Source organism: Aethalodelphis obliquidens, unplaced genomic scaffold, assembly GCF_003676395.1.
Source record: "Aethalodelphis obliquidens isolate GAN/ISIS:26980383/991018 unplaced genomic scaffold, ASM367639v1 scaffold9, whole genome shotgun sequence".
In the NCBI taxonomy this organism is placed as follows: Eukaryota; Metazoa; Chordata; class Mammalia; order Artiodactyla; family Delphinidae; genus Aethalodelphis; species Aethalodelphis obliquidens.
The window spans coordinates 19,304,419-19,330,274 of record NW_020837953.1 but is presented as its reverse complement, the minus strand read 5'-3'; the positions used below and the strand labels follow the sequence as shown (position 1 = coordinate 19,330,274).

Here is a 25,856-nt window from a genome sequence, read left to right as displayed (position 1 = left end):
ACGATTACCAAAGGAGAAAGGTGGGGGGAAGGGATAGATTGGGAGTTTGGGATTGACATGTACACACCACTATATTTAAACTAGATAACCAACAAGGACCTGCTGTATAGCACGGGAAACTCTGCTCAATACTCTGTAATAACCTATATGGGAAAAGAATTTGAAAAGACTAGATACATGTATATGTATAACTGAATCACTTTGCTGTACACCTGAAACTAGCATAACATTGTTAATCAACTATACCCCAATATAAAATAAACTTAAAAAAAAAACTGCAAATGGCTGTCCAGGCACATGATAGACAAAAGTCCAGAGAGGGTGGGTTAGCAACCAGAGATGCCCAGCCAGGGCAAAGGGGTGTGGAACTCAGGGCTTGAGCCACCTGTCCCAGGCTCTTTTCGTCCCCTTCCTGTGTTCCCTTCACTTCCAAGCAGCCCCTTGCTGAGAGGTGCCTCCCACCCCCTCCTCAGGCAAGACAAAATACTAGAGTACCCTTTCATCGTTTATTACAAACACAAGTTCGCAGGTAAATAATTGAGAGTCTAAAAAAATACATTAAAATAAATAATCAGAATTTTCAAAGTTCTCAGAGCAAATAAGTTATATACAGACAGGTGAAGCAGACCAGGCCCTTCTCATCAGGAGTGTCCCCGGGTATGAGGGTACAAGGACTCTGGGGAGGGAGAGCTGGAGGGGACAGACAGGGCCCAACTGGGACTTCAGTCCTGGATAGACCCATCCAGCCTCTACAGCTGGCTTAGTTGTGAACGTCCACCACCACACATCATTCCTGGTTTGCAGCCACTAGACAGGACACCTCTTGGAATGTGGCCTCCAGGTTAGCGCACTCCCCACGCCGTTCCTTTCAGCAGGGCTGTCGGGCCAGAGCCAGCATGGGGGGCCGGGCTGCAGCCTGGGGGCTGATGGCTTTCCCGGGCAGTGTGAGGGCATGGAGCTGCCTTGAGGGAGGCCCTCTCCACAGGGCGAGGAGGCCAGAGCTTGGACCAACTCCAGCAGGTGGGTTTCCTGGCCCAGGAAACAGGCGGAGGGTCTCCCAGCCCTAGGATGGCCCTCTCCTCCCGGCTCCACACAGGCTTTCTTCCCAGAGTTCCTCCAGCTTCCAGAGCTATCTCTTCCTCCACCTGGAGTGTGTAGGCCTGGGCTCCCTTGTTGCTTTCTGCTGTCGCCTAGCAAAGCGGATCTGGGCTGCAGAAATGTCCCTGGAATCGAGAGAGGTCAATTAAGCATCTCAGGAAATATAGATCACTTGAGAGTTCCCTGGGAGAGGCAGTGGCCATAGGGGACGGATCCCTTACTCACAGCCATGGGGTCAGCGGGTGGCCACAGCTGACCCTGAAAACAAGGTCTGAACATTAAGGAGAGGCCAGACCAGGTTAGAAGCTGCTCTGCCCACAGGGAGCTTTGGCAAAACTGATGTTCAACATCAAGTGCAACCAGAGTGACTGGACGGCTAAGAGCAGCCCAGTGGATTCCCCCGACCGCCTTCCCACTTCCACAACTCTGTCCGTGCTGCTCCTTCCAGGCTGTTTACCTTCCGTCACCCAAACTCCACCCCCTAAAATTCCCATTCCTCAAGGTCCAGCTCAAGGTGGTCCAACCCAGACAGGTGTGGGTCCTAGCTGCCCTTTGAACTTGGCTGAGACCCTGGTGGGGACTCTGGTGTCATCCAAGTGGCCTCATCCTGGCTCAAGGCATTCTAGACTGGGAGCTAGGAGGCTGCCTTTGGTTCCCAGCTATGGGAACTTGGACAAGGGTCTCAACCTCTCTGAGCCCCTTTCTTGGCCTGTAAAATAAAATCAGGCCTCAACTTGTGTGAGACTGAGTACAGGTTGGCAAAGTAAACTCTTTGCTAATGACGGAGTGCCGAACACTTGCTAAGTCCTCTCTTGAATTTTCTCATCCTAAGACAGTTCCTAAGTATAGCCTGGGTCCTACCGATCCCACCATTCTGCCTTTTCTCCTATGTTTCTGCTTCCCCACAGAAATGGGAGCCCCCGAGGGGCCAGGCTGCACCCCGGCACTGGCCAGCCACGAGGAGCCCTGAGGGACAGAGGTGGGGATGGCAAAGACCTCCAGAGCTCCCTCAGGCCAGGCCCTGTTTGAGTGTCTTCATGTGTGTCAACCTGTCTAACCTACAACAAGCCCATGAGGTGGATACCCTGCTGTCCCCGCCTCACAGACGGGAATCAGAAGCACAGAGGCGTTAAGTGATAGGACCAAGGTCACAAAGTTTGTTTGTGGTAGGGCTGGGGTTCAAGGCAGGAAGTTCTGGCTCAGAAGCTGCCCCTTTAGTCACTGTGCTGCATGGTTGCTGTGGGGTTTCTTTCTTTTTTTTTCCTTTTTTCTTTTTGGCTATTTTGTGTCTTCATTGCTGCGTGCAGGCTTTCTCTAGTTGCGGTGAGCAGGGGCTACTCTTCGTTGCGGTGCACGGACTTCTCATTGCAGTGGCTTCTCTTGCTGCGGAGCACAGGCTATAGGCGCACGGGCTTCAGTAGTTGCAGCACACGGGCTCAGTAGTTGTGGCTCATGGGCTCTAGCGCGCAGGCTCAGTGGTTGTGGCACACGGGCTTAGTTGCTCCACGGCATGTGGGATCTTCCCTGACCAGGGCTCGAGCCTGTGTCCCCTGCATTGGCAGGCGGATTCTTAACCACTGCGCCACCAGGGAAGCCCGGCTGTGGGGTTTCTGTTCTCAAGTCAGTTTGGTTGGACAAACTTTCATGGGCACCTCCTGGGTGCCAAGCCTTGAGCTGAGCCATGCTGAGGCCGCCAGGGAGGCAATCCAGTCTGGGACACAGAGAGGGAGCAGGCCGGGTGGTTGGCCCCTCTGGACCCCAGCATGTGGGAGATGCTTGATTCAGATACAGCCTGAATGAATACCTGTGGACCTTCCACAGTCACAAGCCCTCGAACCCTCTATAAAAGTCCCCTTCCAGGTCTGGTGGTAACAAAGAGCATAGTGGTTAAGAGCACAGGCTCTGGAGTTAGCCAGAGGACAGCTTGCTGTGTGACCTTGGGCAAACACCTTCACCTCTCTGAGCTTCTATTGGGAAATGTGCAAGGCATACAGAAGATGCTCAATCAGTGCAAGTGCCCCTCACCTCAGCTGCTGGAGGAGCTCTCCTGCTGTGGCCCATGTCTTGTCAGCCTGGAACATGGCTGCAGAGGACCCGCTGCCTGGGACTGCCACAGCTTCAGTCCTAAAAGAACAGCATTAGGGCCCAAGTGAAGGGCTGTTCAGAGCCCCAAGGCCACCTGGCTGCAAGCCTGGCCCAGCCGCCACCCACCGACCTGCCCTCAGGAGCAGATCCATTTCCACCCTGTGCACCTGGCATCCTTCCTTTCCCAGGTTGGGTGGGGACTGAGGAAAACTGAGCTATGGGGAATGTGTTCTTAGCCTCAGAAAGAGGCAGCTGGGTGGCTGGCCTTCCCAGAATCAAGCCACCTGCAGCTGAGCCAGGCCCTTTGCAGGGGAAACTGAGGCAGGGGTGGAGCCACAGCTGGAATCTCAGGGGAGAAGTTTCTCGTAAACTGTCATGGGAATAGGAGGCTAGGGATGGTGAAGCCAGTTTCTACTTTCCCAAATGCTCCAAGTGGAGAAGGGAAGGAATAAAGTCTCTCATGCCTTTTATAGACGGGAAAACTGAGGCCCAGAGGGTTCAGAGACTTGGCAAAGGCTCTCCCAGCAGCTCTGTGACAACCCTGGGATGGTGCCATGGCCTCCCAGCTCCGAAGTTACTTCTCAACCGAGAAAGCTCTGAAGTTCCCTGAGCCTCAGGTCCGAACCCAGAGCCCCTTGTCAGTGGACAAGGCCGAAGGCCCAGCTCTCCATCTGACTAGCTGGGTGGCCTGACAGGACCAGTCCTGTCCCCTCTCTGGGCCTAAGCTGCCTCAGCTGTCACCTAGGGAGAATCCCCCCTGCCCAGGGGTAGGGACGTAATGCTCTCAGAAGCCCCCAGAGCTGGGCAGTGAGACGGGTTGGCACTCGGGGGTGACTGGTTCCCCGCAGGAAGGTATGCTGCCCAACAACCCAGGGCAGCCTCTGGGCCCCTAGGACCCTGCTCCTCTGCTGGCCTCCAGGGCAGATCCAGGCCAGCAGCCACCCCTGGACCCTGCAGGCTGGGTGCCCACTTACCAGGGCCTTCGATGGCAGAAGGTGGCACAGGCGGGGTCGCTGGCGCTGTAGCATTCACAGCGCCCTGGCAGAGAGCGGCGCTGGCGTCTTGGCGGGTTTCCCAGGCCGTAAGGAGCTGTCTGTCTGTGGGCGCGCAGCCAGCAAGGTAGTGGTGTAGGGTGGAGAGAGAGAGAGAGAGAAATCGAGAGAGAGGATTAGATAAACCAGGACCGCTGGCAAGCTGAGACTGTCCACACTGCACTCTGGGACGGACACCCATGCCACCAGGGTAGCAGCAAAAGTAACCAGCTCCTCACCTCAAGAAGCCCCACCACAGGCTCCTCCTTAGGTGCCAGGTAGCCCAGGGCAAGACCCTTCCCCTCTCTGGGCCTTTGCTCCCCCTCAACTCCCACGGGTCCTGCTCAGTAGGACTCTCAACATGGGGAGGAGGGGGTGGAAGCTGTCCTTCCCGCCCCTCCCTGCCCGCCCGGACAGGAACGTGAGCTGATGCAACCAGGCTGGTCCCCCTGTCCTCAAAGAAGACCCTCAGCTTGTCCTGGAGGAGAGGAGGAAATGCCATCTCACAGAAGTAAACATGCAGGCTCAGAGCTAAGCTGCCCCCACCTGGTCACCACTTGTCTGGAAGGGTGATAAATGTTTCTTAGAGTCTGTTTTTCTGTTGTTGTTTTTTTAAAAGTTTTATTGGAGTATAGTTGCTTCACAATGTTGTGTTAGTTTCTACTATACAGCAAAGTTGTTTCTTAGAATTTTGACTTAAAAATGGTGTGTGTGTGTGTGTGTGTGTGTGTGTGTGTGTGTGTGTGTGTGTGTGATCAGCTGAGATTGAGCTCAGATTCAGTCTGGCCAAGGCGGGCCAGGGGAGGGCAGGGACCCTGTGGCCGGTTGGACCAGCAACTTAGGTGCCAATGCTAATTTTAGACGATGTGGTTGGAGCTGTAAAGACTCCAGGTAGACCCAGCACACAGGGACGGGCAGGGTTAGCTCCACACACGGATTAGCTCCACACACGCTTACGTGCCGGGCTTCTCTTGTCTTCTGTAATTTGGGGAAGGGAAAAAAAACACAAACACAGAGAAACTTCAACTTGAAGTATGCAGTGGCCCGGAGGCAGTGCGGGTGCAGACAGAACAGACAGCCCTGGGCCCGCACCCTGGCTCTGCCAGGTGACACAGAGCAGGTTTCTCATCTGTCATCTGGCGACAACAGCAGTACCTGCCTCATGGGGAGGATGGGGGTGGAGGGCGGCTCAGGAGATGGTAATGCACAAGCAGTGCTTGGCGTAGGGACTGGTGCCGTCAAGACGTGGGTGCTGTCATTGATCGTATTATTCTTGGAACGTTATGCAGAGGCAGCACGGTACAGCCGCTGTGAGCTCTGGCATCCGCAGACCTAGGATGGAGTCTCCGCCTACCACTTACTCCTTCCTGTGTGATCTTGGGAGAGGCATTAACCTCTCTGAGCCTCAGTACCCTGATCTGGAAAATGGAGCCAATACTTTCTTACCAGGCTACTGTGAGGATTCTCATGAGACAGCCCTCTATACTGTTCAGGCAGCCCCCACGTAGGAGTTGAAGCAAAAGCTGATTGATACTGATATTAGCGCAATACCCCCAGGGAGAGCTCTGTAGTGTGCCAGAGGTTCCCCGGCATGCCAGCACCCCCTACCCTTGCCCCCTGCAGCCCCACTTGGATCCCCACGGAAGCTCACCCGGGAGTGTTCACCCAGATGATGTCCAGGTGGCAAAAGTAGACGCACTCCTTGTCGAGCCAGGAGCTGCAGGAGCAACGGCGAAGCCGCAGGTGGGAGCCTCGGGCATGGGGCAAGGGCGTTGGCTGCTCTGGGGTGTGGGTGGCAGCAGCCTGGCTCTTGCCTGCATACACAGGAGGGAGAGAGAGGTGGAGAGGTGGGTCAGGGCGCCTGGCACAGCTGGGATGGGGGACCCGCCGGGCTCCTCCTCTTGCATAATTGAGGAAGTTGGCGTTCTCACTGCTCAGGAGCTCTGGGCCAACCCCGGGGAAGCCCCAGCGGCTCTGGGCGGGGGAAGTCTAATGGCTGCCCTGGGACTGCATCACCTCTAATTGCACAGCCCCATGCAGCCACAGTGCCTGCCCCTGTGTGCCCTCAGCTGGCTTTGAGGGCACAGCAGCCCCAGGGGGAGACACAGACAAACAAACCCAGAGGCTGTTGCAGCAGCCGAGGCCAGGGGGCTCACCTTCGTGCAGGGCCACGAGCAGGGCTAGAGCGATGGAGCACCAGGCGGTGGGCATGGCGACCATGGTGGTGGCAGAGTGAGCAGGCTGGACCGGAGCAGGCAGCGCGCCTGTTGCCAGCGACTTGCTGCCAAGCTGAGCCGATAGCTCATTGCCTCGGTGCCCTGGCTGCCACTTATAACACCAGGCACAGCCCCGCCCCTGCCCGTCCGCCCTGCCCCGCTGCACCGGTGGGCCGGGAGCCAGGGACAACGCCTCCTCCCAGGGCGCCTGGCCCGCCCCAGCCCCCGCGGTGTGGGGAACGGGAGGGGGAAGGAAAGAGGGGGGAGGGAAGGCCCCTGCTCCTCCCTCTGAGCCTGGAGCACCTCCCAGCGTCCTGAGGCTCCCCTGCTGCCCCCAGGGACCCCTCCCAGTCCCACTGGGCCTCCTCAGATAATCCCCCAAGTGTCCTGAGCCCCCTCCCTCACTCTCCGAGGCTGCTCCACAGGTCTTGCCCAGAGCTCAGAGTTTGGAGTGAAAGGTTCCATAAGCAGAAACCTCCCTTTCCTGCCTGCCTACTGCCAACCAGGTGGTGGGTGTCCCTTCGGTGGTGTGAGATCTGCTCAAGGCTGTGTGGCCTTGGGCGAGTCAGAGCCCTCTCTGGGCCTGCTTTCCCCAGTGAAGGACACAGCTCACCCCTGGCCTCCGACCAGCCTGGAGTTGCTTCCTCCCCCCTCCCCCCAGGAAGCACCCTTCTTCCCTTGTTCCCCAGCCCCCACCCCCACCCCCGGGGGCCTGGGAACAGGAATTCTGGTCCCCTCCAGAACCTATTCAGTTGCGCAGCCACCGCCTAGGACATCGCTCCTGGGCCTCAGTGACCTTGTTTGCGAAACAAAGCCAAAATGCTGGGTGCTTAACCTGTTCGGCTCATAGACTCCCTTGATACCAAGAAGGGGCCTTCCGATGGCTTGTGGGCACACACATCCAGTGCCCCTTAGAAGGCCTCCCATCTCGGACATGACAGGAAGCCTTGGCTCACCTCTGTGACTTTCTGCAAAAAAGGCAAAGTGGTGGAGGGGCTCGCTGGGGGCCAGTGTTCTGCTCCCGCCCCTATGGTGGCTCAGAACCCACCCTTCTCAGGGACCCTGTCTTCAGGCACAAGAGGAAAGGCCCTTTCATTTCTCGGAACTCCCAGAACCCGTGCTCTTACGCCTGACTCATGACATTGGGCTTATCTTCTCATGATCTCGAGGTCCAGAGCTCCAGAGACGGCTGGGCCTGGAGCCTGCCTGCCACACAGTAGGAGCCTCTGAGCGGGTGCTCTCCGACGGAGGAGGAGGGAATGAATGAATAAAGGCCTGGATTTGAACTGTGGAAATTCAGGAACCCAGGCTGCCCAAGTTTTAGTTCCTGTGTTCAGCTGTTCTTTTACCATTAGACATTTAAGAAGGGAGAGATAGATGACCATGAGAAAACAGGCAGTTCTGTTTCTTCCCAGGGTCTGTGCATGTGTGTACACAGGTACGTATGCGATCCTGGTAGAGCAGGGCAGAACGGAACAAAGACGGGAGATACCTCCTTCCCCTAGGCTGGCTCAGGCTGCAGTGGAAGCAGAAACAAACATTTCTGAGCACCTACTGTGTGCTCAGGGCACTACAGACCCCTCTCCTTCACAGCCCCGGACACAGCTGTTCTCATCTGGGTACCAGCTCCACTGCTGCCCGGGAGAAAATGGAGACTCTGACAAGAGCCCAGTCCGGCCAAGGTCACACGGCTGGTGGACGCAGAGCCCGGATGGGAACTTGGGTCTTGGTCTCTCCAGTAAAGCACAGTGACTCCCCACCCAGCGCTCACGCCCTACCCCGCCTGGTGCCTCTCTAAGAATTTAGAAGAGTATTTCTGGAATGAGGTGAGCAATGCTCTCAGTCATTTCTATGAGTCTCCAAGGGAATATAAATACGGAATTAAGCTAGGTTAGGCTTGGGGTCGGGGGTGGTGGGGGGAAGAGGATTCGAAGTACTGAACCGTGAAGAGAAGACAGAGGAAAAGCAGGTCAGCGGGGAGAAGGAGGGGGTCAGGGAGGGGAAGAAAATAAACAGGGAGGCTGATAAAGACAGGTAGGGAGAGAGGGAGGACAAGGAAGCAGAGTGTAGCGAGAAAGAAAGATCTCGGATTTGAGAAAGTAAAAGAGAAAAGACCATCGGAGTGAGAGCGAAGGTTCTAACGTGTCTAATCTTTGCACAGATGCAAAGTGCCTGCTCAGGACAATAGGCAACCAGAGGCTCCTAGTCTGGGAAACATAACAGAAGAATTAAATGGACCAGGAGACAGGATCCTTCTCCGGTGTGAAAGGAGGATGACGACAGGGCAGGGGTCAACATCCGGCAACCAGGGTCAGCTCAGGAAGCTGTGCCCGACTCCAGTTTCCCTCTTTCCCTGCCCTCAGCTCGAGCCGGGAAAGCAGGGCTCCTGTGAAATGGAGAGGCCGGACCTGGGAACCTGAGTGAGTCCAGGTCTTATGGGGTGAAAGAATTCCGGGAACAACGTTACCCCACTGGCAAGAGTTGGTTTCCAGGTAGAGAAAATTCAGCTGAGTTAAAAACAGCCAGACCCGGGCTTCCCTGGTGGCGCAGTGGTTGAGAGTCCGCCTGCTGATGCAGGGGACACGGGTTCGTGCCCCGGTCCAGGAAGATCCCACATGCCGCGGAGCGGCTGGGCCCGTGAGCCATGGCCACTGAGCCTGCGCGTCCGTAGACTGTGCGCCGCAACGGGAGAGGCCACAACAGTGAGAGGCCCGTGTACCGCAAAAAAAAAAAAAAAAAAAGCCAGACCCATCCCCCTATGTCTCTTGGCCTGGGCCCTGACAGTCACCTCTATGCCTCCTGGCTGGTGTGGCTGCACGGAACCTCCAATCCCATTGCCCTGGCTCCTTCCACCTGCCCCGGCCAGCTGCTCTGCAGCACTGCCTCAACTCTCACCTGGCCCCGCTACCTGACTGGGCTGGTAAAGTCTACGGAAGGTCACCCTGTCAGAAGTTGGAGGGAATTGTTTTGCACACAAAATAATTTGCTCCACGTATGCTTGGCACCAGCCTAATCCAAGAAGGAGAGGGCAGGCTGGCAGAAGAGGTGTATTTCTGGGTGAGACACCGTGCTAGGAACTGCCCTCTAGAAATCGTCTCTGCGCTTCACTCCCATTTGGCAGATGAGATAACTGAGGTCCAAGAGGAGGAGCAACTTGCTCAAGACAGTGATGGGCTGGACATGTTCTCTCGGCTGCTAATCCAGCCCCACCCTTTCCTGCACAGCAGTGAAGCTCCCAGGGGTCCAAGCCGAGCCCCAGACCCTGGGTCCCTTTGAGAAGGACTGTCAAGAAGGATCCCACTGGGATCTCGGGAAGACTGGGGCACTGGGACGGGTCTAGGCTACCTTCCCGTGGATCCCAAAGTTCCCTCGATCACCCCTGAGCTAGTAGTAAATTTGGTCCCATCGAACAGCTGTCCAGCTGAGTGGGATGGAGGATGCACAGGAGTGAGGATTAAACGTCCTTGTGGTGACGTCCAACAGGGCAGGAAAGGGCTGCAGCAGGTGCCTGGTGTTGCAGGAGTGGCCCCAGCTTTGCTCTTCATGCTGTGTGGGCAAGTCCTGTCCCTTCCCTGGCTTCCCTGGACAGCTTTCCTCCCTTCCCAGTGAGCGCGGGGTGCGTTCTCAGCTCTGACAGCCTACAACAGGCAGAATCAACCTGCCCTGAGTTTCCAGCTCCCCAAATGCAAGCCCTGCAGAGGCTGTAACTGCATCACTATCGCTCTCGCTCCCAGCTTGGAACCCTTCGCTCTCTCACCTTCTAGAAAACCGGTCACTCTCCTGTTGCCACCTGGTCCCACCAGGTTTCAGGAAGTTCTGTTTGCAGCCCCAGCAGAAGGGACACAGTGTCTCAGCTGCAGGCACATACCGTGCAGGCAGCTTAGCAGAGCAAGCAGCGGGGCAGAGGGGCTGGCCAGGGGGAGATGTCTGGAGCCTACAGGGAATGGGGGGCTGGGGAGGGTTTGGCTCTGGAGCCAACCTGAGTTGGGGATTTAGGGACTGAGGGAAGTAAGACATTCCCATCATGACCTGCCCCCAAGCTGTGTTCCCTTGGCTGTGGGTCAGGACCGCCCCCACTTAAGCCTGGGGCCACTCAGCCTCAGGGCGTCTTTCCGGTGGGTGGTCTGGGCCTCCTGCCATCGACCAGAGCTCACCCTGAGCCAGCAGGGCCTGCCACCACCCACAGCATCGTCCCCATGCTCAGTCCCTGCAAGCGCGGCCTCGGCCCTGTGGGGCCAGCTCCCCTGGTCTCTGCCTCTTCCCTCAGAGGACACCCCCTTCCTAATTCTCCTCCTCCCTCCAGCTCAGCCCATTGGAAAGATTTATAGGTCCCACATAAACTACTTTTAAAGGAATAATTCATGTGCCCTGTCTGTTATTAATCTGAGGGTAATCAGAACAGGGTCAGCGAGGCCCATGGAACTGCTGGAATTTCAGCTAAAAACAGACACTGTTCAGTAAAGGCTCCCTTGTCAAGAGGCATGTGAGTCCCGCTGGACTTTCTGAAATAAGAAAACCAACCCAGGGACTCAGCATCCAGGATGGAAATCTTTGCACTTGAAGTTTTGGAGTTACCTCCAAAATGCCAAGGGCCCAATTCCCCACTGGGGTAGGTGTGCATTTCGTGAGCTTTTAATGTATTCCAGGCTCTGCACATAGCACAGGGAGATCAGCTCGGTGCTTTGTGACCTCCTAGAGGGGTGGGATAAGGAGGGTGGGAGGGAGACGCAAGAGGGAGGAGATATGGGGATATATGTATACGGATAGTTGATTCACTTTATTGTACAGCAGAAACTAACACAACAATGTAAAGCAATTGTACTCCAATAAAGATGTAAAAAATATATATATGTTCCAGGCTCTGTGTTAGGGGATTTACATACCTTTATCTCCATTAATTGTCATAACATACCTGAGGGGTGGGTACTATAATTCGTTCCTATTTTATAACTGAGGAAACTGAGGCTCATGCCTCGCCCAACGTCACACAGCTGGGAAGTGGCAGAGCCAACACTGTGGAACTCCAAAGCCCTAACCCTCAGCCTGTGTGCTCCCCTCGCGGACCCTGTTCTGTTTACACTTAGATTAATAACAAACAGGACACATCAGTTATTCCTTTAAAAATACAGCCCACGCGGAGCCCTCTGGCAGCAACTCTTCTCCGGAGGTCACCTCTTTTCTCCTAACCCGGCAGAGCGCCCTGGGCAGCCTGGGGAAGTGGGAAACCCAGGAATAGGCCTGCATCCATGGGGGGTGAGGGGTGCATCACTCCCACAGCTAAAACACAGCACGTTGCCTATGCCTGCGAGGCCAGTGGCCGAGGCCTGGTCACAGCCGCCAGGTAGGCGTGGGCGGTCCACACCTATTTCACTGGATACCCAAAACAGAACCGGGAGGCAGACTGGGCTCATGACTCTTCACTTGACAGATGAGGTCTTTCCAGGTAAGATTCTCACTTTACAGATAAAGAAGTGACTTAGGGTCACACAGTGAACAAGAGGCAGGGCTGGACCTTTTTCCCTTATACCCGTCTGCTATGGGACCAACAGCCTATATCACACATATGCAATGATCCTCCCATCTATTCACCTACCCACCCATCCATCCATCCATCCATCCATCCACCCACCCATCCTTCCACCCATCCTTCCTTGTATTGATCCATCCGTTTATCCGTTATCTAACCTTTTAGCCATTCTTCCATCTATACATCTACACAACCAATCTCCCACGCACCCGTCTTCCTTCATGACAGATGTGGTTAGAGAAATTAGAAAGGTCAAAGAGCTTTGAATGGTGTGTTAAACTTGTCCTGGAAACGTCTGGTTATTTCCTGGGGAGAGATGTCACCCCGCTGAGCCGATGAGCTCACCGAGACATAGTCTGCTCTGGAATCCCCACCCCAGGGCCTAGCACACCGGCTTGGGCACATGGTCTGTGCCCAACGCTGGAGTGAATGTACAGGATGACTTGATCTCACCAGACAAACCCTGCTCTTGCAGAGACACCCCTTCTGATGAAGAAGATTTAGGTCTCTTTTTCTGCCTGATACCATCTTCAAAATGCTCTGTGGATGAACACTTGACATCATCTTTAAGAGAAAAAGACAGGCAGCCAGAGAGGGAACGGTCCTTGGTCTATACCTAGGCGAGGAAACTGAGGTCCAGGGCGGAGGAAGAGCCTGCCAGAGGTCACCCTACCAGACCTGGATCCTGGGAACTCAGAATGCCTGCACTCTTCTCTCTGAGGCCTAGGCCCTGCACTTGGAGGGACTGGAACCCCAGTCTTCTCCTCCATCCACCACCACCAGCCAAGACATGCAGCTAATAGTTTTTCAGAGTCACACCCACCCCGTTGCCTGGAACCCATATTTTCCAGGGCACACCCAGTGCCCGACCAGGAGGCTGTCTTCCCTCTGGGAAGGGGTGAGCCACCAGGAGGCTGGTCCACGCAGAAATACAGTATTTTGTTCTTCGTTTAAATGTTAGCTAAATATAAGTGCCTAGTGCCTCTACCATCGGGCTGGCAAGGCCCGGGGTTCCCGCTGTGATTCGAGGCCGATATTCCCGAGCAGAGATGGACCTGGGATACTTCCTCGCCTAAAGGCCTCCGCCTGCCCGCCCAGCTCTTGGGAATCCTGAGACATGAACGACCCAGTAGGGGCACAGCTGGGCTCCGGCAGGCAGGAGGGCGGCCAGGAGCTGAAGCCGCTGCCTGGGGCCGGCTCAGGGTATGGGGGTGAGTCAGGGGCCAGCCCACCCTGGAATCTCTGAGATTCTGGCTGCCAGCTTCAAAGCCCTGTGACTCAGGCTCCCATCTCCCCCCTTCCCCCCGTGGACAAGTGCCCAGCACTGTGTCAGGCCAGAAGTAGTGCAGGGCAGGGGCGGCCAGGCTGGGCTCTGGTTTTGTTACTCACTGACCCTGTGACCGAGGGCGCACCACTGCTTAATCTTCCTGAGTGTCAGAGGCCACATCCATCAGAGGCGTCTAAGAAGAAAAATCCTATCTTCCAGCTGCTGGGAGGCTTTGTGGCAGAGCCCGTGGAAGGTTGGGCCCGTCGCCTGGCGCGGGGGGTTCTCTTGGCCAGCATCTGCCCTCCCTTCCTCACCCCGGGCTGCAGGGCGTGTGAGGCCCTCTTGGTGCGGACACACTCCTGGAAAGGAGTGGTGTGTGCGTGACTGTGTCGGCGGGATGTTAGTAGAAATTGTGCCGTCTTCACGCCACGGGCCAGATGCAGCATGAGTGGCCCTGACTCTGCCGCGGGTCACACGGTGCCTCCAAGCACCTGGGCCAGCCTGGCTCGCTCCACTCACCCGTGTTTGCTTTGGACACCACGTGGTGCCACACCTGACATGAGGTGTGTTGAGATTTGGATCAACGCTGCCTTCCTATGAAAGCCAGGCTTCTGCAGCCAGGACCTGGCCTGGCATCAGGGTGAAGCATCTTGTGAAGCCCAAACGCCCACCCTGGCATCAGGCCCGCTTGGGATCTGACTTGGAGGCGTCTTGCCTTCCTTCTCCCACCAGTGCTGACCTGGGTATCCGCGGCTTTGGCCTACCAGCCCACTGGGCTTGTCACTCCCTGGATACGCTGCACACTTTCTTGCCTCCCTGCCTCTGTGCAAGGTGGGGCCTCCTCTCCTCCGTCCAGTCTTACTTGATTTATTCTGCCCATCCTCAAGACCCATCACAAATGTTGCCTCCTCCAGGAAGCCTTCCCAAATCCATCCAAGACATGAGCCCTAACCCACCTTTGAACACCCACATTATTCTCAACTATAGCCACCTCTGGCTAGGCCTTATCTTGTGTCTCCGAGGTCAGGCTAACGGCTAAGGGCTCTGATTCTGGTGTCAGGCCTGCCTCTCATCGCATGTGCCTTTCCTCCTTCTTTGAACCCCAGTTTCCTCATCTGTAAAATGGGTATAATCACGGTACCATGGCTATGTAAGGATTAAATGAGGAAGGGCTCCATCAGTGGTCATCATAATTATTACTGACCACAGCTTTTTACAGAACCTGGTCAGGCTCTTGCTCGCACTTCATCCTTACACTATAACCTTTCCAGGTGTGTCAGTGTGTCCATTTTCAGACACAACTTCAGACTCTGAGAAGTTGGAGAGCTTGACCTGTAATGGTCAGGGTTCAAATCCAGGTCTGTCTGACCGCAGGGTCAGTGCTATTTCTACTCCCCCTGCCCTTCACTTACGTGACCTCCCTAGCCTCTGTCCCCTCCTTCAGATCACATGCTCAATAGATACCCATTGAATTGGAAATGGGGAGGTTAGAGAAGTTTCTCCTGGGTCCACTCTTCTTCCACTGTCCGCAGCCCCGGCCTGCTGGCTCCCCGTGGCTCAGGCAGCTGCCTCCCAAGCATAATGGGAGAAGATAAAGACAAAGGCTTCCTGGGCTGATGGCTGCAGAACCCAGTTTCCTGCCCTGCGTTCCAAGGAAAACACTGGTAGCAGGTTGGACTCTATTACCAAATGAGTTTGGGAAACTGGGTTTCCAGCAGGGCCACTAAGAGCCTCCAGTGCGCAGATGAGCTCTGTGAATCTCCCAGAGTGCTCTCTGAGACTGGGCGGTGAGGGTGTCCCTGGTCCAGGAGGCGACTCCTGGACTGGGGAGAGGGGGACATGGAGATGCAGGCTGGGGCTCAGCTTCCAGCTGGGCGGCTGCAGATAAGCCCCTTCTCTCATCTGAGCATCGACTTCGCCCTCCATGAAATGAGGTGCTTCTTGGGTGCCCTGGACACTGTAAAGTGTGAGGCCAGCCACAGTCCAGAAAGACCTCTTCGGAGAGCCTCTGGACCCACTGAGGGCAGCTGGGTGCTCAGCCTGCAGAAGGGACTCTGGAGCTTTCCAATCCAGGAAGCCCTTCCCTGATGCTACTCCATCATCAAAGGAGGAGCCAGACCTTCTTTCCCCATCTCCCCGTCATTCATTGGACCCATCCTGGGATCACTAGTGCCCGGCACTTTAAGAATTAATGACAGCTACTGTTTATGTAGATCTGCCTGCACATTTAAACACTACCCTGGCATCGGGGTACCATATGGAATCTTCATGGGATGCAGCTGATTACCTTTGCCCTCCTTCTTCAGATGGGTAAACTGAGGTGTCTTGTTGGAGGTCACCCATCTAGCAAGGAAGGAGCTGGGATTTGAACTCAGGTCAGTCTGAGCCCTTGGCCTGAGGCCTCAATCTCAATTCTAGATTTTCCTGTCAAGGCCAGAGAGTCCCCAGAAGCAGGTCCTGGGGTTGACCTCAGGGCCTGAGTCTGAGGGCAGCAGGAAAATGCCCCCATGCCTCAGCCTAGCTCCTGGGCTGCAGGCAGCGGAACCCTGGGAGCTTGGGGGAGGAGAGTAGTCTGGTTACGCAGTGAGCATTGTGCTGGGTGGTGAGGTGAGCGGTGGCTCATGGTGGGGGCCCTGAGCGGGTGGGCAGGCAGGCAGTGGGAGCAGCCCAGGCCAGGCCAGACCATTGCTGGAGTTCCCTGGAGGAGGAGGTTTGGGGAAGGCAGGGCCGAGTCACAGCAGCGAGATCTGACAGGGAGCTGAGGTGGCCCCATGACCTCATGCTTTCATCTGAGCTGGCAAGGAGCCTCAGGCCCAGATGGGCCTGGTGGGCCCACGCTGGCAGGACAGGCACACCTCCTCTCCGTAGCCAGGGGTGTCTGGAGACCAGAGGGCTTCCCTGCAGGCTCGCTGAGGTCTGGCGTTGCTGGAACCCTGAACCCCTTCCAGACTGGGAAAGCAGCTGGTATAGGCCACAGAGCAGAGATATGGGAAACTGAGTGTCACTCCCCCGCTGTGCGGTGTGACCTGGGCCAAGCAATTGCAGTTCTCTGAGGTTTTACCTCCTCCTTCATTTTATATTCATGTGAGGATCTCATAAACTGGTGATTGTTGTCCAAACCCTGGCACAGAGCTGTTGTCCTAGGGTGTTGGGGGGCAGGGCGGGGGGAGGGGGGAGGGAGGCAGCCCTCACCAGCCAGGAGCCCACAAGAGGATGGAGGATTGCAGTAGATGGTCCCTGAAGACTCTGGCTGCAGAGCCACACACCAGTGTCCTGACTATTGGCTGTGCAGCCTTGGGTGAGGGCCTTCCCCTCTCTGGGACTCAGTTTCCTCATGTGTCAAATAAAAATAATCACCCCAGACTCTCGGGAGGATGCTGGGAGCTCCCATCACCATCTTGGGGCAGGTATCAGGGAGGGAAAGAGCAGGAGCCGTTTCTCTGGGGCCCAGAAGCAGTGGGGGCGTCCCCCCACCCCCATGCCTGCCTAGAAGACATGCCTGAGAGCCTTGGGAGGCCGCTGCCTGCCCCTGGCCCTGAACTCCCCAAGGCTGGTCCAGAGAGGGTGAGGGTTGCCAGGGTCACACAGAAGCCAGCTGAATGGATCCACCATCCAAGGGGAGGGGGCCTTTATCTCCCCAGATAAGAGGCCCTGAATGGGCCTGGGAGGCCTTGCGGCCTCAGATTTGGGTGACGCCTGGGGAGGGCCAGAGCTGGGCTGGCTCAGGCTGACCATAAAGCAACCACATCTCCCAGGGCCTCCCCAGCCTGAGTCAGCCCGGGGCTGCTGCTGCTTCTGAGTTCATTGCCTGCCTGCCCGTCTGCCACCCAGCCTTGGAACCCAGGCCCCAGGCACAAGGCAGGTCTGTAATAGTGACAGCTGTGTGGGAAGCTGTGCCCACATGCCAAGCATTCTCTCTGCCTTCATTCATCTGATCTTCCAAACAGGCCTGGGAAGCAGGCAGGGCAGGGCCAGGGAGTGAGGTTCAGAGAAGCTGCACGAGCTGCCCAAGGTCACACAGGCAGGAGCAGAAGAGAAGGGTCTTCAGGTCCCAAGGCCGTGCCCTCTGCCGTCATGCAGTAGACAGGCTGAGCCTGCTCTGTCAGACCTGGGCTGGTTCTGTGGCTTTCTGGCCCAGCTGGGATTTGGGGAAAGGAGACCTGAAGGCATTTCCCTGGAATAGGGACCTGGGAGCGTCTGTGATGATGGCCCTGGCCCTAAGCGCCAGTGTGTGCTCTGTGTCTGGCTTTGTGTTGGCCAAAAGGAAAGGACAGACAAGAAGCTACCAGACCCCAGAGGAGTGAGTGCCTGCCTCTGCCGGGAGGGTCAGGACGGCTTTCCAGCAGAAGAGACATCCGAGTGAGGCTTTGAAGGCAGAGAAGCATTCCAGGCAAGGGGAACGGCATGGGGAAAGGCTGGGAGGTCTGAAAGAGCATGACATGTCCTAGGAGCTGCTGCAAACACTGTAAGGGACCCAGGGAGGAGAGGAGCTTGGAGGCCTGCCTATAGGCTTTGCACATCCCACTGGAGCTGACCTCTTTCTGAGTTCAAAGTGGAGTCAGCTCACATCTGCGCCGTGGTGGCCCAGGCCCACTGGGACTCAAACCTGTCCTGGCTTGGGGGGGGGACTTCCTTCTAGGGCCTTACCTGGACTATCAGACAAGCCCCAGGTGGGGCATCACAGCCGGGGGAAGAGCTGCCCAGTCTATTTCTGCACCTGAGAACAAAGCCACCTGGTGGCCACCTCATTCCTGCAAAATCTGGGCAGGCCTCTGACCCCGACATCCCACAGGTCCAAAGAGCTCCACTTTCTCTGAAACCAGGTTGCAATGAGGAAAGAGGCCAGGATGGCAGAGGGATCATGGCAGGGATCCTCCCACTGCCTCATTTTCCCAAGGGGTACAGGCAACTCCGTGCTCCCCAGCCTCCTGGGCACCCTAAGGAGGCCCAGCCCAGTACAGCCTGGCCTGGCTGGTGACCCCAGGCATAGCTCGGCTCCTCTCTGTACTTTCGTGTTGGCTCAGATGACCACAGGAACCGGTGGTTGGAAGTCTTTTTTTTTTTTTAACATCTTTATTGGAGTATAATTGCTTTACAATGGTGTGTTAGTTTCTGCTTTACAACAAAATGAATCAGTTATAAATATACATATATTCCCATATCTCTTCCCTCTTGCGTCTCCCTCCCTCCCACCCTCCCTATCCCACCCCTCCAGGAGGTCACAAAGCACCGAGCTGATCTCCCTGTGCTATGCGGCTGCTTCCCACTAGCTATCTACCTTACATTTGGTAGGTTGGAAGTCTTGTGGAGCCAAATCTGTCTTTTCTTTTGCAGAACACACTTGGATCTTCACTTGTAATTTCCCTGGCAACCCCTTGAGGGCGCCCTTCCGCAGGCACCCACTTTACAGGTGAGGGAATGGAGGTTTAGTGAGGTGGAGTGAGGGACCTAGTCTCAACCACCAAGGGACAGGGGGCGGGGAGGACACCCGCTGCGCGCCAGACACTGTGATCTGCACTTTAGCGTAAAGAGGATACGTGCAGATTCCGAAACCTTACAATCCGGGTTCAAATCCTAGCTTTGCAGCTCACTGGCACCTGACCTCGTGTAAATCAGTGTCCATGCCTCAGGTTCCCTACCTGTAAAACGGTGATAATAATAGAACCTCCGCATTGGGTTGATGTAAGAATTCCGGAAGATAATTCATACCAAGTGCTTGCAACCATGCCTGGCACATCCCCATTTGGCAGATGGGGAAATTGAGGCTCAAAGATAAGCAGTGCCCTCGGGCCGGAATTCATCCCCAGCCCGCCACCTGCGCCCTATCACCCTCCTCACTCCCACGAGGTGGTCCCACTGCCTGACCCTGCCCGGCCATCGCGGGGACCAGCGGGGGCCCAGGTATCTCTCCCTCTCCTGCCTGTTTCAGGAAATCCTAGGACTGGGGGCCCCCGCAGCCAGCGCGGAGCAGGCAAGCGAGCGGAGGACCTGCAGCGGCTGTGCTCGGCCCGCCCTCGCCTCGCGACCAATTTTGGGCAAAGCAGCGGCGGCAGCGGGCGCTACGTGCAGGCGATGAGTCAGCGCTCAGGAATGCGCAGGACGCTTTGTTCCCGGCTCTGCCAACAAACGTGCCGGGCCTGGGGCGCGGCGGGGCTTGACTTCACTGCGCGGGCAGCGCTGCCACGTGCCGCCCCGGGACCCGGTCTCAGCTCCCCCGCTGGGGACCCCAGGAGACCTCGGGGAGGCCGGTCCCCTCCCCAAATCTCAGCGGCTCTGCCTCTAAAAGGTCCTGGCAGCCCAAGCGCCCTGTGTGGGTCACAGGGCAGCAGCCGCGGGGTGGGGGGTGGGGGAGGAAGCGCCAGTGGGTGGAACAGAGAGGTCGAGAGGTCGCTTAGCCACAGCAAGACCCTCAGGGTGCCCTGGAGACACTATTTGGGGTCCGGGCCCTTTCTCTACATCAAGCTGGTGTGGGAGAAGGAAGCAGGGCAGGAGGCCTCCAAGCCCTGACACCTTGCTGTGTGTCTCCCCCAAGTCACTCCCCTTCTCTGGGCCTGGGTCTGTCCAGCTGACAAGTGGGATGACACTGTCTGTCTTGCTTTTCCCCAAAGTCCTGTGCTGGGTAATGAGGTCTCTAGATGTGCTTTGGAAAGGAGTGCAGGGGCCTTGAGAAATCTTTGGAAACTACAGGGGGCTACAGTGAGGCCTTTTGTGTGCCATGCCGGGCCATGCTTTGACCGTTCTAAGTGCGATGTCATCTAATGATCAGAGCAAACTTGAGTGGTAGGCATTGCTGTTTATAAGAACTGGAGGCTCAGAGAAGCGAAGTCATCTGCCCCAGGCCACACTCTGGTACTGCAGAGCGGGTGAGAACCCGAGGCAGCACGACTCGGCCACCCTTATTCCTGAGAGTGTGGACCCTCTCCCTGGGCTGGAGGGCCAGGCGGGGCTCCCCAGGCTTCCAGGAGCTGCTGTTGTGGCCAGCCCTGGTGGGTGCAGCAGGAAGCCTTGAGGCTGTCCGTCTGGTTGTCCCCAGAAGGAGCAGTCGTGACTGGAGTCAGAATCCTTCTGCCCTGTGTGGCCTTGGGCATGTCACTTGCCTTCTGGTCCTCCCATGACTGCACTGTCATTTCCCCGTTTTAGCTCCCCTAGGAAGTAAATGGCCAAGTCTGTGAATAGAACCTGCAGGGGGCAAGCAGAGTGGCTGCTGGGGTGTAGGGAAGGTCCCCAGATGGAGTTTTTTCATGCACTGACTCCTTTCTTCCTTTCCTTATCCTGAGGTCCTGGAGATCAGGGCATAGCCCGCCCTTCCCCCATAGTCCCACCCAGCAAATAGACAGATCTGGAGTGTGGGGTTCCTAGTTGGCCTGGGGGCCTTTCGCAGGAGGCCACCAGCGTCAGCCCTGACCTCAGAGACTCAGCAGTTGGGCAGGTCCCCCGCTCAGTCTCTTCGGGAACTCTTTGGCTTCTGGTTCCTCTTAGGCCATGTTTTCTATACAAAGAAGATGGAGGATGACCTCTCTCCACCCCAGGGTTGAACTTGCAGAGGCCATGTCCCCACCTTAGTGCCTGTCCTCTCTTGGAACACTGACAAGGCCCCCACCCAGCCTCAGCTGGTCCCCAGGGACGGATGCTGGCAGAAGAGGCCAAAACCCCCAGATGGCTCTCAGCCTGCCCCCCTCCCCTGCCTGCAGCTGCGACCTGGAGAAGGCTGATGCTGCAGGGGCCTGAGAAGGCCTCGCTGCCACCTGGGCCAGAGATCCCTACATTTGGGACAGTGACTTTCATGCTGCCTGCAGTGTTTAGGCCTCACTTGCAAACCTCTCCACCAGGGTGTGAGATGTGCCCTGCAGCAGAGGTCACACAGCACAGTGATTAGAGACTGGTATCTGGAATCAGCCACTTCTGGGACCTGAGGAGGTTATGCCACGTCTGCTCCTCAGATTCCCCATCTGTAAATGGGAGCAGGGTCCCCTTGTAAGCATTCAGGGAGTTGATAGATGCAAGTGCCTTACATAACACACAGTGGCTGTTGAGTCAGCCTGAATCCTACCTGAAGCGTTCTAGTGACTTCCACATTGTCTCTGTCATCTCTGACTTGAGTCAATGACAACACTCCTCCTCTTGTCGATCTCTGTGGTCATAGATTCTTCTGAGTCCCCAGTGAGTAAGACTCCCCAGTGTGGCCCCTCACAGCCTAGACCAGGCCACTGAAGCCCAGAGACACAGTGCCCTGACATGCAGCAAGGCTGTGCAGGTAGAACCTGCTCGCTGCCTGCCTTGTGTAGAGGATGGTGGTCTGTGAGACCCTTTGGCCTCCAAGTCTCAGAGGCTGAGGACAGGGAGTGATGAGAGAGGAGACTAGAGTGAGCCAGTGTCTGCACATGCCCCGCCCCCCGACACACTTCCTGGCACCCTAAGGCCCTGCCTCGGCTTGGCACACCTGCCCGGATTCCTGACGGTGTGGTTTCCCCTGGGCCCCTCCCTCACGTCCGCTGGCAGAGCGTCCCCAGCTGTCTGCATTTCTCTGTTTTGAAGACAGCCACTTCAGGGCCGGGCCTGGCTGGGATACCCCTGACTGTGGGAGCGTGCGTGCTGGTGAGGTACGCAGGGACACACCTGTGCACACCTGCTTCTCTGAGCTCGTGCAGAGCTGTGCCCTGTGTGCCCACATATGCATGCATGTGTGTGTGTGCAGGTATGTGGGGAAGGGGTACAGACACCTGTGTGGACGTGCATAAGTGCATGAGGGGTGCAGGGGGAACTTACGGATCCCCGGAGGTCCCAGGACCCATGGGGAGGGACCTGCACTCCTGCATGATGTGGGGAGTGGCGCATGTTCCCCATACCCGAGGGCCTTGCGTGTGTGAGGGTCATGCACCTAGAGGTGGCCTCTCCCGGGCCGAGCTCATAGCCACTGAAAGAAGCCGGAGGAAACAAGAGAACGGGCTCAGGGTGAGCTCAAGTGTGGAGAGTCCATCTGCCTGGCTCAGCTGCGTGTTTCCCACAGGTTCCCCTATTTAACCCTCACACCACTCCCAGGAGGGATAAAAGTGGGATTTGAGGCTTGGAGAGGGCCAGTCACTTGCCCAAGGTCACACAGCCTGTAAGTGGTGGAGCCAGTGTTCAAATCCACGTCTGCCTGACTCTTGAAGCTTTCAGGCCAGGCACAGAGGGCAGGGAGCTGCTGCAGGGCCCACAGCACAGAAGAGACAGTGCACCGTTCAGCTCAGGGCTGGGCTGTTCCCTTGCAGGGTGGGAGACTTCGAGCTACCCACCCAGGCCTCTTGTACCTGGCCCCCAACCTACTCTGGCTGGATATAGCATAATAAACATGCATGGAGTAGTTGCTCTGTGCCAGGTCCTGGGTAAGTGCTTTGCACTAATCTCATCTCATTTAATCCTCAACAGCACTCTGGAGACCAGTGCTATTGTTAGGCTATTATTATTATACTATATGTAAATAATACTATATATAATATTTGTATCATAGTATAGAATAATAATTCTTATTATTCTCAAATTAGAGATGAGGAAACTTCAGCACCAATGTGTTAAGTAACTTCCCCAAAATCTCATAGCTGAAAATGGCAGAGCGGGGATTTGAGCCCATGCTGTCTGGCTCCAGAGTCCCAGTGCCCAAGTCCTACACGTGCCGCTCGGGCCAGTATCTCCTAGTGCTTGAGACCCCAGTCTCATCCCCTTTCTGCTGGGCGGTCTCCAACTTGATCCTCCATGCAGGCTCAAGGAAGTTGAGGGCTGGGTGTACCAGGCCCCCATCTCACAGATGGGGAAACTGAGTCTGGGCTGCTGTACTGCCTGGGCCTGAAAAGTTGACTCCTGATGGCAGGTGCAGATCTAGCTTCACCCACTCCCAACTTACTGTGGGATTTGAGGCCAAGGTCCTACTCTCTCTGGGTTTCAGTTTCTGCCCTGCCCCCAGAGAGCAGGTAGGAAGGACTGTCCCCAAGTTTGCAGACAGGGAGTCCTGGGAGCAGGCAGGGCAGGCCTGGCAGCGGGCACCAGATGGGCAGGCAGGTGAAGGTGAGACTGGGCCAGGGCTGAAGTAGAGGCTCAGAGCCGGTTTTCCCTGGCTGTGTCTGAGTAATCCTGTGTCTATATTTATCTCCTCCTTTCTTGGGTGAGCAAACGGAGCCCGATGCCAGCCTGGCCTGCCACCCCCTAGTGCTGGCACGTTTCCCTCACCTGCTGGGTGGCCCTGGGGAGTACCGCAGTCGTGGCCCTGAGCTCAGCTTGGCCCACATAGGACACACAAGGATGCTTGAACCCAGTGGCTTCCATGACAAACCTAACTGTCAGTGATGGCCTGGGAAGCTCCACAGGGGCTGCTGCACACGTGCACAGCCGTGACCATGGCCTGGGCAATGGCGGTGCACTGCGGGCCTGGGAAAAGCCCTACCCCGCTCAGGAACAAAGGACCCTCTTATCTCGGACAATGATTTTCGCTCCTCCATTCACACTTTGGTCTAAATGGCAGTCCCCTGTCCCTCCAGGATCTGAAATTCCTAGAGGAGGAAGTCTGCAAGCTACAGAGGTCTAGAGTCAGACCACTCTGGGATTGAATCCTGGCACCCTGACCTTGGGCAAATAACCTCTCTATGACTTGGTTTCCTTGCTTGTCAAATGGGGCCAATAGTTCCCACTCCCCAGGTATCTTTTTTTGTTTTTTAATTTTTAAATTTTTTTTTTGCGGTACGCGGGCCTCTCACTGTTGTGGCCTCTCCCGTTGCGGAGCACAGGCTCCGGACGCGCAGGCTCAGCGACCATGGCTCACGGGCCTAGCCACTCCACGGCACGTGGGATCTTCCCGGACCAGGGCACGAACCCGTGTCCCCTGCATCGGCAGGTGGACTCTCAACCACTGCGCCACCAGGGAAGCCCCTCCCCAGGTATCTTGTGAGCATTAAGTCAGAGGTGTTATGAGTTGACAGATGGGATGGGCTTTGGTGGGCAGGGGCTGCCTGTCTCCACCTGCTTCCACCATCCCAGGCCCAGACCCATGGCAGGGACAGTGGACCCACAATAGGCCCACAAGGGGACCTATGCATACCTGACTCTCACAATGTGCACTCAGTAATGGACACCCCAATTCCAAGAGGTGCATGCAGCCTTAGACCCAGGATGGATAAGATGAGTTGAAGCTTGGACCCTGAGAAGACCCCAGAAGGAACCAGATGCTCACTTTGCTGAGACCCTTCCCAGAGGTGAATGGGGAAGGACAAGTGGCCATTCAGGCCAAGGGGTGATGGGAACAGAAGGTCGTCTTATTGAGAGATGGCTCAGCCTGGACCGGACCTGGGCTCCACCGCCCCTGAACCCAGCTGGGATCACCATGGCTGGCTGAGTCTTTGCCTTGACTCTGGCCTCTGCCCTGGCAGTGCTACCTTCCTGACCTTGGGGAAACCCTGGGCGTGGTGCACGTGCGCCGCAGCCCTGCCTGCTCCCAGGTTGGATTAGGCAGAGTCCGAGGACGTGCCGGCTTGGCAGGCTCACGGGCGGGGCGGGTGCCAGCGCTGGGGCTGCCCTGTGCCGGCTCGGGACTGGGCTACAGCAAAGCCTTGTACGGCTCTGGCAGAGAGAGCAGGTGGCCGTGACGAGCCCCATGCGGTGTAGCCCCCTTCTGCTCCCTCCTCAGTTGTCCCCTGTCCTCGCCTGACTCTTGCTGCTTCCTGTTTCTCTCTGTTCACGCCCATCTCAGACTGGCCTGCCCTCTGAGCCCACCCTGCCGGCAACGGTCTGTCCCTGGGAGTCTCTAGCACTGAGTGTGACCTCCGGGTCCTGAGCCCAGAGAGCGTCCAGGCCTAGGGTGAGGGCCCAAGGGGGAGCAGCAAGGCCTGGCTGAGGCCTCGGCGGCAACAGGCAGCAGCCCAAGCCTTCCTGAGGCTCTGGGTCAGGTGTAACCCGGGTTGGTGCCCCTGCCACTTGTCAGGGTATGATCTTGGGCTCTCTTCTTCTGTGAAGTGGGGACATGTGGCCCAACCTGCCTCGCTGCGAAAGGGAAACTGCTTCGTGAACTCCAGAGCGGCCGTGGGAGGCCTGGTGTGAGCGACTGGTGGGCCTTGGGCCCCGCAGCTTGCTGGGGAGTCTGGTTCTTCAGAGAATTCACATCCACTTTCCACGCTCTCAAGCCCCGGATCCCCAGCCCCGGGGTCTGCCAGCGCATCCCTGTGCCTGCAGCCTCAGACCCGGGGATCCACGTGGCTACCAGATGGCACTGCTGAGCAGTCAGGCAGCTGCCGGGAAGGAGCTCTGGCCAGGGCTCGCCTGGTCCCACTGGTGCCTGGGCAGAAGGAGGTGAAGACCCAGGGCTCCCCTTGGGGCCAGAGCTCAGGCTGGAGAGCAGAGGGAGGAACTTGGGGTCCTCGGAGGCGCTGCGTTGGAGCCGGCCTAGAGGCAGTCCTCACGCTGCCTCTGGCTAGCCCTGCGCCTTTGGCTGGTGGGGGCCTTTTGGAACTTCTGTAGAAATGGGGACAGTAACTCTCGCCTCCCTGAGCTGTGGTGAGGACTGGAAATAGGGCTTGTGAATGCTGAAGGCAGGGCCTGGCGGACACTGTGCCCTTCTTCTTCTGGGCCTGCTTGGGATTCCACTTTCCCACTGGTCTCGACTGAGACCT

General features: G+C 56.8%; 1 protein-coding gene across 1 annotated transcript; it reads right to left on the bottom strand.

Annotated features, from left to right (window-relative positions):
- Nucleotides 1-492: 492 nt before the first annotated feature.
- Nucleotides 493-6,512, bottom strand: EDN2 (endothelin 2). Its single transcript, XM_027108914.1, has 5 exons — nt 6,371-6,512; nt 5,866-6,028; nt 4,158-4,280; nt 3,124-3,222; nt 493-1,223 (listed from the first exon to the last, which is right to left on the bottom strand). Exons 1-5 carry the CDS (start codon nt 6,432-6,434, stop codon nt 1,130-1,132), a joined length of 543 nt encoding a protein of 180 aa, XP_026964715.1. The 5' UTR covers nt 6,435-6,512; the 3' UTR covers nt 493-1,129.
- Nucleotides 6,513-25,856: the final 19,344 nt, after the last annotated feature.